At 37.3% G+C, this 13,834-nt stretch overlaps 1 protein-coding gene and 1 long non-coding RNA gene across 7 annotated transcripts in view; one reads left to right on the forward strand and one right to left on the reverse strand.

The window, feature by feature from the left end:
* The first annotated feature begins 1,617 nt into the window (after window positions 1-1,617).
* The window catches only part of ANKRD62 (ankyrin repeat domain 62), a 101,658-nt gene continuing 89,441 nt past the window's right edge, over window positions 1,618-13,834 (forward strand). For 4 of the 6 annotated variants that reach the window (XR_004179997.1, XR_004179998.1, XR_004179999.1 and 1 more), the window contains exons 1-6: window positions 1,618-1,931; window positions 4,762-4,858; window positions 4,946-5,130; window positions 6,880-6,916; window positions 7,569-7,624; window positions 10,600-10,693. Coding sequence is in view for 2 of the 6 variants with exons in the window: in XM_031658676.1 (XP_031514536.1) it covers window positions 1,890-1,931; window positions 4,762-4,858; window positions 4,946-5,130; window positions 6,880-6,916; window positions 7,569-7,624; window positions 10,600-10,693 (511 nt within the window). In the remaining 4 variants the exon portion in view is untranslated. The remainder of the gene's footprint in view (window positions 1,932-4,761; window positions 4,859-4,945; window positions 5,131-6,879; window positions 6,917-7,568; window positions 7,625-10,599; window positions 10,694-13,834) is intronic. The other 2 variants (XR_004180000.1, XM_031658677.1) reach the window with 1 other exon arrangement.
* Window positions 7,204-13,834, reverse strand: part of LOC110741769 — a 91,845-nt gene continuing 85,214 nt past the window's right edge. The window contains exon 4 of the long non-coding RNA XR_004180001.1: window positions 7,204-7,337. This is a non-coding gene — a long non-coding RNA (uncharacterized LOC110741769). The remainder of the gene's footprint in view (window positions 7,338-13,834) is intronic.

The following is a 13,834-nucleotide window of genomic DNA, read 5'->3' on the forward strand; positions in this document are numbered from 1 at the left end:
AACAAAATATTCTTTAGTATTTCTATCTGTGTTGAACGTCTGGGTCAAGTGGTTGTTCAGGTGAAGAACCTGAAACTCAAAGAGAGTAAATGATTTATTTGGGTACACTTTGTAACACAAATGAGATTCAAACTCAAATTCCTTAATTCAAAGCCTAGTGCTCTTGTGTATCATCCTGTCGGTGAGTGTTTTAATAATAGAAAAGGGAGAGTGGGTCTAATGATCCCAATGGAAGAGGATGAGAATGGAATGAGCTGGTGAACCTTAATGGAAGCAGATAAGAGTGGAATTAGCAGGGGAAGGCCAAAGACACTGAGTTGGATAAGAGTAAGGGTTTTAGAAAAGAGATCAGAATAGTGGGCTTTGTGATAAATTAGAGGAATGAAAAACACAGGATGTTGGGAGTTAGCAAGAAAGACATGTTAAGTAAGTTAAAGTAGTGGGTTTAAGAGAGTCCTAAACGGGTTGCTGCTTTTTTGGTTCTCTGATTGGAAAAACTGACAGATATCAAAGTTTTGTTTGTTTGTCTGTTTGGAAATATGTTAAGAGAATTTGAGCCACTGGGAAGAGTCTTAGAGCATATAGAAATGTGTATCATCTTCCACCCCAACTTACAGAGGGGTAGCTTGGAGCCCATCGAGTACTAGGGTACTGGAGGTTGCTGAACTGCATGGATCTGTGGTCCAGGCCAGGCATCCCCTTTTCTCTGCCACTTTTCCCAATTAACTAATGTTCTTCTCATATCTGTGTAGGCTTAAGGCAAGAGTAGGATTAGCTGGCAAATCAGTCATGGAGCTTCAGTGGGGTAGTTGGTCATATGCCTATGCTGGAGGTGGATGATTGAAACTCCATTTAGCTTACTTTCCAGGAACAGGGAAACAGAGAGCTCCTACCCTTGATTATTTGAGCTCATTCTTTTAGGAAGCTGTGCTTTCCTAGGCTGAAGATTTAAAGTTTGGAGACTGCCATGGAGCCCTGCAGAAGAAGGATCTGGAAGTGGGAGCCCATGGGAAGGAAGATATTTAGATATAGTACTTAGGGAAATAGAGGTACAACTACCAGGACTCAGTTATGTCAGCTAAACCCATGTATACCTAGTATTCCATTATTGAAACGCTAAGCCTGTAAGAATTATTTATAGCTTACCACTCAAGGCCATCGCCAAGGTCTGATTTTTCAAATTCCAAAAATTGCAACCTCAGGCATGATTGGGTTAATTGAGCTTTCAGTCCAGCCTTCAGGACAAATTACTGTGGGTCTCTGCCAGTGTATTGGCTGACACTGTTTGCTATGGAAGTAAGACTGGGTAGGCATTGGATATCTCCTAGGTTTGGGCCGGGCGCGGTGGCTCACACCTGTACTCCCAGCACTTTGGGAGGCCTAGGCAGGCAGATGATGAGGTCAGGAGATTGAGACCATCCTGGCCAACACAGTGAAACCCTGTCTCCACTAAAAAAATAAAAATAAAAAAAATTAGCCGAGCGTGGTGGCGGGCACCTGTAGCCAAGCTACTCGGGAGGCTGAGGCAGGAGAATGGCGTGAACCCGGCCACTGCACGGCAGCCTGGGCAACAGAAGAGTTTGAGGCTCTGTCTCAAACAAACAAAAAAAAAAGTTTCAAGAGCTGAAGGCAGAAATAGGTAACAAATATTTTTTAAAACAAAGGTCATGTTTTACTTACAGCAAGATATATTATTTGATATATTGATAGCTGACTTTTTCCTAGATTTTGTTTTTCTTTTTTTGTTTTTTGGAGGGGGCATACAGATACAGACTAGGATTTTTGTTTTCTTTTATTTGTTTTGTAAGTAATGAACCTGCTCATTTTTTTTTTCTTGTATATTTTTGCTCTATAGGCTTTCCTGCAGACTAGATACTTTTTTAGTGCATATGCGACTAAAAAAGGATGGTGACTTCAATTTTAAATCCAAGGTAAAGTGGTCTTGTGAAATTAATATTCTCACTCTGAATCTAGTTTTGTATAGTATTTACTTTTAAAATTTAACAGTGGTCTACCTTTGTTTTATCTGTGTAATAGAAATTTGGTTAGAGAAAACCATTTTATAGAACTATGACTAGGTACATTTCTTTTTTTTACTTTGGTAAGTAACAGATAACTGGTAAATACTTTGAGGGAATGGGAACTGAAAAAGAGAATGGGCTAGAAACTACATAATGGCAGGAAAATTATATTACAAAAGCTTCCCCACAATAGAGGAGATGTGAAATTTGGTCAAAATTTATTGGGATAAAGATCCTTACTGTGTTAAATCATACTAACGTGACTTTTATACTACTTATTTGTTAAACGAAGCTCAAATGGATCCAATTACTTGTTATAGTAATCATAGGGTTTCCCTGTTGCCCGAAGTATATATTTACTTTTTTCTTCTTGGACATTTATTATTTTGTTATTATACAGTTTTTAGCAGAGAGTTTTAAAATAATTTTATCCTTTGTTCTCTAATTAGCCTAAAATAATATTGGAAATTATGAGAATTTATTTATGTATGAGGTCATGTGCCTGCAATCCCAGCTATTCAAGAGGCTGGAACAGGAGAATTGCTGGAGCCCAGGAGTTTGAGACCTGGGCAACGTAACAAGACTCCATATCTAATTTTTTTTAAATTGTGAAAGACTCGAAATTTAAATTCTTCCTCAAAACCTATATTACAAAGGGATTCCACTATATTTTCTAAGTCACTAAGAGTCTATTTTAAAGCCTTACTCTAACTGAAGAATACATGTTTTGTTCAAAATAACAACTTACAGAAGTAAGCAGAGACTTTAGTATTCATATGGTAAGACTTTAATTTCAGAAGGTTTTTGTAAGTGTAATTTTCAGAAATACCTACCCAGAATTCTTGTATCTCATTCTAAAATTTTAAATCTCAGGCTTTTCTATTTAGTTATTTAAATAATAATTTCAAAGCTACTGTATTACTATGAGCTACGGGAGTGGAGGTTAGGAAACATATTTTTGTGTATTTGGAGTACCTATAATTGTGACTGTGTGTAAGAAGTATTTTAATAGTTTTCAATATGAATAAATGAACACACAAATGAGTTTCTATATAATGGAACGTTATAAGTAATATAATACACATGGTATGTTCTAATAATTAAATCTCTTTCATTTCTAAACTATGGCTTAAATTTATATTCCCTTTTATTTATTTATTTTTTTTTCTGAGACAGAGGATTGCTCTGTCACCAGGCTGGCATGATCTCAGCTCACTTCCGCCTCCTAGGTTCAAGCGATTCTCATGTCTCAGACTCTCTAGGAGCTGTAATTACAGGTGCCCATCACCACACCTGACTAATTTTTTTTTTTTTTTTTCTTTTAATGGATACAGGGGTTTTGCCATGTTGGCCAGGCTGGTCGTGAACTTCTGACCTCAAGTGATCAAGCCGCCTTGGCCTCCCAAAGTGCTGGGATTACAGGCATGAGCCCCTATGCCTGGCCTCTTACAATGTTTAAGATATATAAGTTCAGATGAGTTGTGTTGAGAAAACATGTCAAAATAAGAAGGAAAGAAATTAGAAATATGTCTTAAGTAGGAAAGATAGATTCAGTGTAGTTTCTAATATTCTTCAACTGGAAGATTAGGTTTTGATTTTAGGATACAATTTCTTAAACTTTTTAAAGCCCCAACTCATGTTCTATTAAATACATATTTTCGAGCCACACATTACTCTTTAGAATTCTGCTTGCTTATTCTTTCTCCAGGTGGAAAGTTGATGGAATATTTCTTTTTCCATTTTTCTCTCTCCGGGGTAACAGTGCTCCAGCTTTCAGGTAGTGATACATGTATTTTAGTGTAATAAAATTAACTCTTTTATTAGACAAGTTTTTACAAAAAGCTTATTGTAGAGCAAATTCTAATAAGTGTCACTACAGGGATCCATTATGAACACAAGTTTTTGTTATGTGTCTGTATTTCTCCGCATACATTATTGTGCTTAAAATTATTTCTTTCCTTGGCTCAAGCTCATGCTTGATTAACTGGCTGTGTCTCTTTTTTGTTTTGATGTTTCTCTGTCCCGCCTCTCCTTTTAAAAATGATTTACCTCAGCCTTTTCCCTTGCACAACACGTTTTAGTGTCTGTTCTTTTATTACACTTCTGTCTCTATTGTCAGCGTATTTAGTGACAGCTTCCTCTTTAGTAGCTGTGTGTGGATTTCACTCAGTCATTGCCCTACAAGCTTTATTCTTGTTTTTTTTTTTTCTCTCTGTCTCAGAAGGAACTGAATTAATATGATAATTTGTTTCAGCTTTTTTATGAACAGCATAGAAGTTGCTTGTACTGTTTGCAGTGCCTACCCATTTAAATCAGATACCACTAAAAACTAAGTTCTCACATTTTCTCCATAAGATGGAATTTATGAAAATACCAAAATATTATCACATATTTATATTTTTGAATATATTCATTTTTTCAGTAATACTCAAAACTCCCTATGGGTAAGCTTTCTTCTAGGTTATTTTGGTTAAGAAAATACTCTAATCGATACAGTATTTGTCTAATAATGAACTAGGGGCAAAAGAGTAACGTTTTGAGGATATCTGTATCATCTCTCATAATCCTCACCCCATGAGCATGTAGATTAGTAAATGGCAGATTTAAGGTTTGAATCTATTAATACATCTGAGTGACTCTAAAACCTGTATTTTTTGTGTTAGATCATGTAGTACTGGTGAATATTGTGTTATTAAACTTGATACATGTTATTCTCTTAAAGCTATTGTTTTCTTTGTAGAATGTTCCAGAACAACACTTAACGAAGCGAAGAACTATTTCTCAACAACCAACAAGGACTATTTCTCAACAAGCAATCTTCTCAACGAGGAAGAATCGTAAGCTATCTGAAGACTGCCTATTCTTGTGTTATTCACTGACAGTTAATTACACATTTTTTTATATACTCTTTGCTTTAACTATAGTGAAAACGACATATGGTACTGTGAGAACAGGAAATATAACTTTGCTTGAGGGCAGCAGTTCTGACAGCGAAAATGAAGATGGGGTTAAAATCCATCCTGAAATCGTCAATGGTCAGCCTCGTCGACCTACACACCCTGGTCTGAAACCTTCCCTCAATCCTATAGTGAACCCTGGTGTTACAAAGGTAGATTGATTTTTTTTTTAAATCTTTCCCCTCCCCATGCTTTTTCACATACATCCCCTCAATCTTAATAATGATGACAGAGATCCTAGAAAGAAATACAAGCCCTCAAGATGATAACAGAAAACAAGTCTTACCAGAGAGATAGATGCATGGGATTGAGATTAATGAAAAATGGTGGGAATAAACAGTTCTTATGTTTGCCTTTATGGAAGGAAAGAAGTAGAAAGCAACCAAAAAGAACAGCTCAGTATGTGCTGTGCACATTGGCTTACGCCAGTAATCCTAACACTTTGGGAGGCCGAGGCAGGCAGATCACCTGAGCTCAGGAGTTCGAGACCAGCCTGGGCAACATGGTGAAACCTCGTCTTAACTGATACACAAAAAATTAGCCAGACGTGATGGTGCATGCCTGTAGTCTCAGCTACTCAGGAGGCTGAGGCATGAGAATTGCTTGAACCCAGGAGGTGGAAGTTGCAGTGAGCCAAGACCATGCTACTACACTCCAGCCTGGGTGACTGTGTGAGAATTTGTCTCCAAAAAAACAAGAATTAAATATTTCCATGCAATTCAAAAATGCATATTGCCATAACATTCCAGAAATAAGTGCATAGATTAAGGAATATTTTGTACTCTTGAAACAAATGTGGAAATATATAATTGAAAAGTAGAATTCCATGTTTTTCCCTCATGTTTTTATTTTCAAAAGTTCAGAGTTCTATATAGGTTTGCATTATTTAATTCTACTAGTTTATTTTACAAATATTTGTCTTATCAACACTGTGTCCTTTTCCTGAGTAAGGCCATCTACTTCGGTTCCAAATGTATTTATCCCGATCTGTCTTCTAACTTTCCTGGGTGCCTCAAATTTGATAGGTCCTAAAGTGAACACATTGTTCGTGATTCTTTCCTGACTCCTGGCCCTTTGTAATCTACTCTGTCATCTGGCTTCCCCCTCCTAGTACGTAACACCTGGTAAATAGCACTGAAACATTGAAAGAGGAAAAATGCTGCACTCCAGGTCTCACATCACCAATGCATTCTCTTACCAAGTTCTGTATTTTTACCTACTTCCCACTTTTCATATCTTATTACTGTAGTTCACATTGTGACCTATAATTCTAGAATACTCTTTTATAGTTGGGCCCCTGCCTCACCATGTTCACTCCCTTTTACATTGCTGCCAGGGTGACCTTCCTGAAATATATTTGTAATGATCTAACTCATCTGCTCATTGAGTGGATTCCGATTGCATCAAGGGGGAATTTTACATTCCAGCATGACACATATCTTTTGTAGTTTGGCCTGATTGTCCTGTTTTCTCTCTCCATCCCATTCCCTCTGACTGCATGTCAGTTTTACTTTAATGCCTCTCATTTGCCATGTGGTTTCATGTCCCATCCTTGTACGCATACTACCTTGCCTAGAAACCCCTTATACCCTCACTCTTTACTTTGTCTGTCTTTTAAAATATGGCCCTAACTTTGCAGCATTTACAGAGTTTTCCAAGTAGAACTGACTGTTCTCTCTTTATGCCCTCACCATATTTTATTCATTTTAATTGTAGACCTTGTGTTATATGTTTCTGTTCTTGTTTCTTTTCATATATCCCCGCTTGAATAGAGGGTGGAATCTGTCTTTTGTTTATATTTTTGGCTTCTCTCAGGATATGCCATGATTTTATACGAACAGTGAATAAAGAAATACAATGTTTTGTAAAGTTTTTTTGTTTGTTTGTTTGTTTTTTAATAGGAAGCAACAAAACCATCAACTGGAAGAAACAAAAATGGTATTATTTAAAGTGCCCCACGAGAGCAAACAAATTGTAATAATTTTATTTTTTTGTGTATAAAAATTAGAAGTGGTAAGTTAGTGAATATCTCTGAAAAAAAGTATTTGCTTTAATGGTATTACTTTAAAAAAAAGGAAACCAAGTGTGGCAGATCATGCCTATAATCCCAGTACTTTGGGAGGTCAAGGTAGGCAGATCACTTGAGCCCAGGAGTTTGAGACTTGCCTGGGCACCATGGCAAAACCCGGTCTCTTCTTAAAAAAAAAAACTACAAAAATTAGCTGAGTGTGGTAGTACAGGCCTGTAGTCCCAACTACTTGGGAGGCTGAGGTGAAGGATCACTTGAGCTGAGGAGGTTGAGGATGCAGTGATCTGTGATCACATCATTGCATTCCATTTGTGGTGACGCAGCAAGACCCTGTAAAAAAAAAAAAAATCACAGAACCAAATATAATATGTTTATTTTTTTGCTATTGTTCTGATATTACAAACTCCTTTTTCCTGAAACTACATCAAACCTGAAATTAGTTTTTCTTATTGTTTTTATTTTATGTAAATACTCATGAATGGAGATAGACTTTGTTATATGTATTTGAAATTTACAGTAACTAATAGTCTCATGAATGTGTCTGTGAATAACATTTTATAGATAAGTCATCATCAGGATCAGAAGAGGAAGATATAGGATCATCTCGTAGTTCTAAGGTACTGTCTACTGTCATAAATATCAAGTGATGTTAAATCATAAAATAGGATGCTTGAGCTTTACTTTCTCACCTGTGCGTACGCCCATAAAGGAATTATTTTCTCACATTTCAGTGTATGATGAATACCATAATTATGTGCTAAGTAGATTACTGCTGCATAGTACAATTCTGCTAATTTGCAGGATCCATTTAAGAAGCCAACATAGTATAATGAAAAAGAAAATACAGGGAATCACTTCGGGTTCTGAAGATAAGTTTGTCTAAAAACTAAAGAATTATTCCAGGTCAACCTAGGAGCAAATGTACAATTCTATGGCATATCTGGATGTGTAAATATCCTAATGAGATGCAGAGATAAAGAGTTTAAGCTGTAGGGTTTTTTTTAGAACTTGGAACTTGAAACAATAGTGCCTAGGACTTGAAAGTATTGATATGTTTGGATCATCAGTGTAGATCTGCAAGGAACATTTTATGAGAAGGAAAAGCATGGGAAATAGTCTACGTGTGGAAGTATAAAAACAACAATTTGGTTTAATAGTGTTTTAATTCTTTTTAACAGTAGAATGCTTTGAATTTCTTCATGGCAGTCATGCTTGTGGTAACATAAGTAGAAAATAATAATGATGTATTCCAAGGCCACAACTGTGGAAAGAGATGGGAACGGCCTGACCTCTTAGGTAGAAGCAGCTGGTGCGTAGTGGTACCAGCACTGAGTGGAAGTCAAAAGATAGGTTGGTGTCCTGGTCCTGTCACTTACTAGCTATGGAACCTTGGGAAAAATTATTTAACTTATTTGAATGTCAGTGCCCTTTTTCATGAAGATGGTACTGATATCTAGCTCTTAGGTATATGTAATGAACAAATGTGGCAAGAAATGTGAAAACATTTTGTAAACTGGAATATATGTATGCAAATATGGGACAAAATGAATCACAATGGGATTCAGTGCCTTAATACATACTGCGAGTCTTTTTTTTTTTAACCTTTAGTGAGTACTGTCAAGTAGCCAGTACTGACGAGAGAACAATGAGAAAGTATAGCATAGGTATGTGGATTTCCAGATTGGAGTAGGGTAAGTTTTAGCGGTCTATTACTGGTGATATCCTACGGGAATAGGGTGATTTGGCACCCAGAACCTCCTAATAAGATTTTAAATGTTTTGACCTCAAATAAATTTCTGTCATTGTGTACGGACTGTGTGCTAGGCAGTAAGACAGTGAATACACAGGATGAGGGCTTATCCTAGAGTAGTGGGAACACAAAAACAAGGAAACAACAAACGCATAAGTCACTACAAGTGCTTCCTATAAAGAAAACAGAAAATGTTCAATTACAGAAAATTGAGGAAGTTTGTAGTTAGGATTGGGATGGGAGTGGGAGTAGAATTGTGTAGTCAGAGAAGATCTTTCTGTGTGCCATTTAAGCTGCCATCTAGAAGCTGAGAAAAAGCAAGCCCCGTGAAAGTCTGAAAGGAGGATATTCTGAACAGAGAGAAAAATGGATAACAATTGTTCATTTTGCTTTAAACATCCTCGAATGACCAGAAAGCAGGGAATGGGGTAACCATCATCATCATCATTTGCAATGTGTAGAAAAGAAAATGTACAAATGAGAATCTGGAACATTTTAGATGCTTTGTGAATAAATGTTCTTATTCTTCCCTTTTTATTAAGGCTTGCTGTAGTTTTTGAAGTTATTTCTTAATTGGAAAAGAGTGGCAGAATATATCTTGCTTGCATTTGTTTAAACATAAACAGAAGTTTTTCTTACTACTTTGTAATTTTATTCAACCATTTTTTTATCAGTAAAAATTTTATCAAGAAAAACTTTAATTTTTTCAAGCCCTTGTTTACCTAAATGAAGCAGTTTCATCAGTGTTCTTTTTATACACAACATGGAGTACTCCAAAGTTTCTTGTCATGCCAGTTATCTTCTTTTAATAATAAAAAATTCTATAATTGGGAGTAATTTAAATGTTAAATGCCCTAATGTAGCAAATTTATTTTTGTAGTGCCCTCTTACTTTTGATGGAGATTGCAAATTAGAGTTAGGTCTTCTGAAGTAAGTGTCTTGTTGAAATATGCACCTAAGTTAATACTTTGTCTGTAAATAGGTTTCCTTTTGCCTTCCATACTCAGTTTTACAGAGTCAATAGCCTAATGAAGATAAAAAATAAGCTCCATCTAAACAGTGTTTGTGAGGTTCTCTATTGAAATGTTTTGGTTTTCAGGCTGGGCACAGTGGCTTATGCCTGGAATCCCAGCACTTTTGGAGTCCGATGCGGGTGGATCACCTGAGGTCAGGAGTTCGAGACCAGCCTAGCCAACACTGTGAAACCCCATCTTTACTAAAAATAGAAAAGTTAGCTGGGCGTGGTGGCGTGCGCCTGTAATCCCAGCTCCTCAGGAGGCTGAGGCAGGAGAATCGCTTGAACCCAGGAATGGGAGGTTGCAGTCAGCCGAGATCGTGCCATTATACTCCAGCCTTGGCTCTCAAAACAAAAAAAAGAAATGTTTTGGTTTTCAATACCAGCTTCTCTTATTTTTAAGTCTAACTGCTTTTAATATAGGACATTTGGATTTTTTTTTTTTTTTTTGAGATGGAGTCTCGCTCTGTCGCCCAGGCTGGAGTGCAGTGGCCGGATCTCAGCTCACTGCAAGCTCCACCTCCCAGGTTCACGCCATTCTCCTGTCTCAGCCTCCCGAGTAGCTGGGACTACAGGTGCCCGCCACCTCGCCCAGCTAGTTTTTTGTATTGTTTAGTAGAGACAGGGTTTCACCGTGTTAGCCAGGATGGTCTTGATCTCCTGATCTCGTGATCCGCCCGTCTCGGCCTCCCGAAGTGCTGGGATTACAGGCTTGAGCTACCGCGCCCGGCGACATTTGGATTTTTAAAATGAGTAATTAGGACATTTTTGTGCAACTATTATTGTTATTTTATATTGAAACTCATTGTTGATATTAATTTTAACAGAGTATCTCCAAGAATCTTCTCCAGAAGCATGGTGGTCATTCATCTGGGCCTGCTGATCAGCAGAGGAAAAATGCAGTAAATGGAAATGTAGATGGTAATAATTGTATTTTTTTAAAATGCATTTCACATAATGTTTACTTGAAAACACCATCACTTATGTATTACAACAAGCAAAGGAAGGTCACTTACTAAATGCACAGTAAGAAAAAAGAAAAGTGAAAAGGTGATACATTTTATATATTAACACACATCCACAGGAGAGTAAATTGAGAGTGCCACTAAAGGAGCTGAATTAATAGCTGCATTTCAAGGTATTCTAAGATCTGAGGAAAGTCAGGAAATAAGAAGAAAGGAGAGAAGAGGGAATGAAGAATGAGAAAGGCAGTGAGTGCAGGGGTAAATGAAGGAAAAAGAAGGTACATAGAATGTGGCAAAATAGAATAATTCCTTAGAAAAAGGAAGAAAAGGGGGCCGGGCACGGTGGCTCACGCCTGTAATCCCAGCACTTTTGGAGACCCAGGCAGGAGAATGGCATGAACCCGAGAGGTGAAGCTTGCAGTGAGAAGTCCAGTCTGGGCGACAGCGCGAGACTCCGTCTCAAGTAAAAGGAAGAAAAGGGTTTTAGAAAAGTGGGAAGAAGATATAGTGGGCTTCTAGCACCAAAACTGGTCGGAGAATTGGAGCAAAATTTTTAATTCTTCCTGTCTTCCTCATTGATGGAAGAACCTGACCAGGCAGTTCTATGTTTTATCTACCATAGGTGAATATAAGCATGTGTGGTCATCTATGCATGTGTACAATTTAAAGTCACATACAGTGAGTGTAGAACAGAACTTCTCACACTTCAATATATCGTCTGGGGGCCTTGTTAAAATGCATATTCTGATTCAGCAGGCCTGGGATTCTGCATTTCTATTAAGTTCTCAGGCGATGCTGACACTGCTGATCCTCGAGCCACACTCTTGAGTGGCAATGTTACAGACTTTTTTCCTATATAGGAATTGGAAAGGAGCCGCTGGGGAGCAGTTAAGACATAACAGGCTCAGAGGACAGCATGATTTTGCTTTTATTTCAGATCATGTTTCTAGCCAGAGGGGAAGTAGAAAGAGGTGAAGAAATAGAAATTATAGATGTAAGATACTATTGCTAAAACAAGAGCAGAGATGTGGTGGTAGTAATCCATAAAAAATGTGGAGTGGGAAGAATCATGACTGCAGATGTAGAAATCTTTCACAAAGTAGATAGATTGTGAGCATGGACAGAGGGGAAAGAAAGAAGTGAGCTGGTAATTTTGAAGTTTCTGATGAGGAAATGTATATCCATCCATGCCATTGCAAATGACAGGATCTCATTCTTTTTTATGACTGGACTGTATTCCATTGTGTATAGGTACATTTTCTTTGTCCATTTGTTGGTGTACAAATAGGTTGATTTTACATTTTGGCTATTGTGAAGAGTGCTGCAATAAACATGAGAAGGCAGATATCTCTTCAGTTTACTGATTCCCTTGCTTTTTAAGTATATACCTAGCAATGGGATTGCTGGGATCATATGGTGGTTCTATTTTTAGTTTTGGGTTTTTTTTCTTTTTTTAGATGCCAAAATAAAAAAAAAGCCTCGTGGTCTCAGATGATCCTCGCACATCAGCCTCCCAAGTAGCTGGGACCACAGGTGCATGCCACCATGCCTGGCTAATTGTTTTCATTTTTGGTAGAGACAGAGTTTCACCCTATTGGCCAGGCTCGTCTCCAACTCCTGAGCTCAAGCAATCCTCTTGCCTTGGCCTCCCACAGTGCTGGAATTACAGGCATAAGCCCCACATCTGGCCTACTTTTAGTTTTTTGAGGACTCTCCACAGTATTCTCCGTAGTGGCTGTAGTAATTTACATGCCCACAATGTAGGAGGGTTCCTTGTCGTCCACATCCTCATCAGCACTCATTATACCCTGTCATTTGGATAAAAGCCATTTTAACTGGGGTGGTGAGATGATCTGTCACTGTTGTTTTGATTTGGATTTCTCTGGTGATCAGTGCTGTTGAGCGCTCGACCATATACCTGTTTGCCCGTGGACTGCTGTTGGATAGCAGTTCAAGACATAAAAGGGCCAAGGGAAAGTGTTGTATTGCTTTTATTTCTGAATATGTTTCCAGCCAGAGGGTAAAATTATGAAATAGAAATTATTGATGTGAGATCCTACTGCTTAATGAAGAGGAAAGAAGTGGGCATAATCCATGAGAGGTATATGCAAGAAGAAGAAAGACCACACATTGAGAGACTTTTCCAAAGACATGGAGACTGTGAAGTGGGAATGAGGGAGGAAAGAAATAAGCTATCTCCGTAGTTTTGGAGTTAGTGATGAGGACACTTGAGAGAACTTAATTCAGACGGCTTCAGTATGTTTGCACTCAGGACATTAGATTATTACTGCCCTTGAAATTACTGGAAGGAGGAGGGAGTGCAGTAATTGGGGTAAACCATAGCAACTCATTGCTGTACTTTATATCACACATCAAAGATATAAGTTAAATTTATATTAGATAATCAAATGAAACTCATTTGAACTAAAGAAGTTTTACTGCTTTTGTTAAGAAAGCTATTTTTTTTTTATTAAGAAAGCTATTTTTTTTATTAGATAGCTGTTCCATAAAAGTACTTGAGAGACTAGGATGGTATACCCAATCACAGTAGTTTCAGAAACAAAAAAAGTACAGGATTTATTCCTCGAATAACAAAACTAATGTTTTTAGTAAACATTGTACTGATTTTGAAATACAAAAGCTTAATACAATGAATGTGAAATTTTTATTTTTTGCAATAAATATTTACACATTGAAAGTTGCTCACACATTATTTTGTGATGTGTTTTATATACCATCTTGCATGAGTGGATCAAGAAACTTTAAGACAGGGCAAACCACACAATACAATCAATTTACGCATAGCAGTAACTCACCTTGTAATTTAAAAAGATGTATATTCATATTAACTTATTCTACAACTATCTGAGCTGATGAATTCGGAACAGTTTATCTGATGAGAATTGAATATGTTCAGCTTATGTTTCATCACAACTGTGTAATTCCTCAATTACAAGACAAATAGTTGAATATGATGGATACTTGTAGGATAATGGTATAAATGAATCTGATGTGTTGCAGTAACGATACGCCACACCACTCACCCATTATCTTTGACATTTATCCTTTCAGGGTCATGATTGCTATTCTTATTGAA

This window comes from Papio anubis, chromosome 19, assembly GCF_008728515.1.
Source record: "Papio anubis isolate 15944 chromosome 19, Panubis1.0, whole genome shotgun sequence".
Lineage (NCBI taxonomy): Eukaryota > Metazoa > Chordata > Mammalia > Primates > Cercopithecidae > Papio > Papio anubis.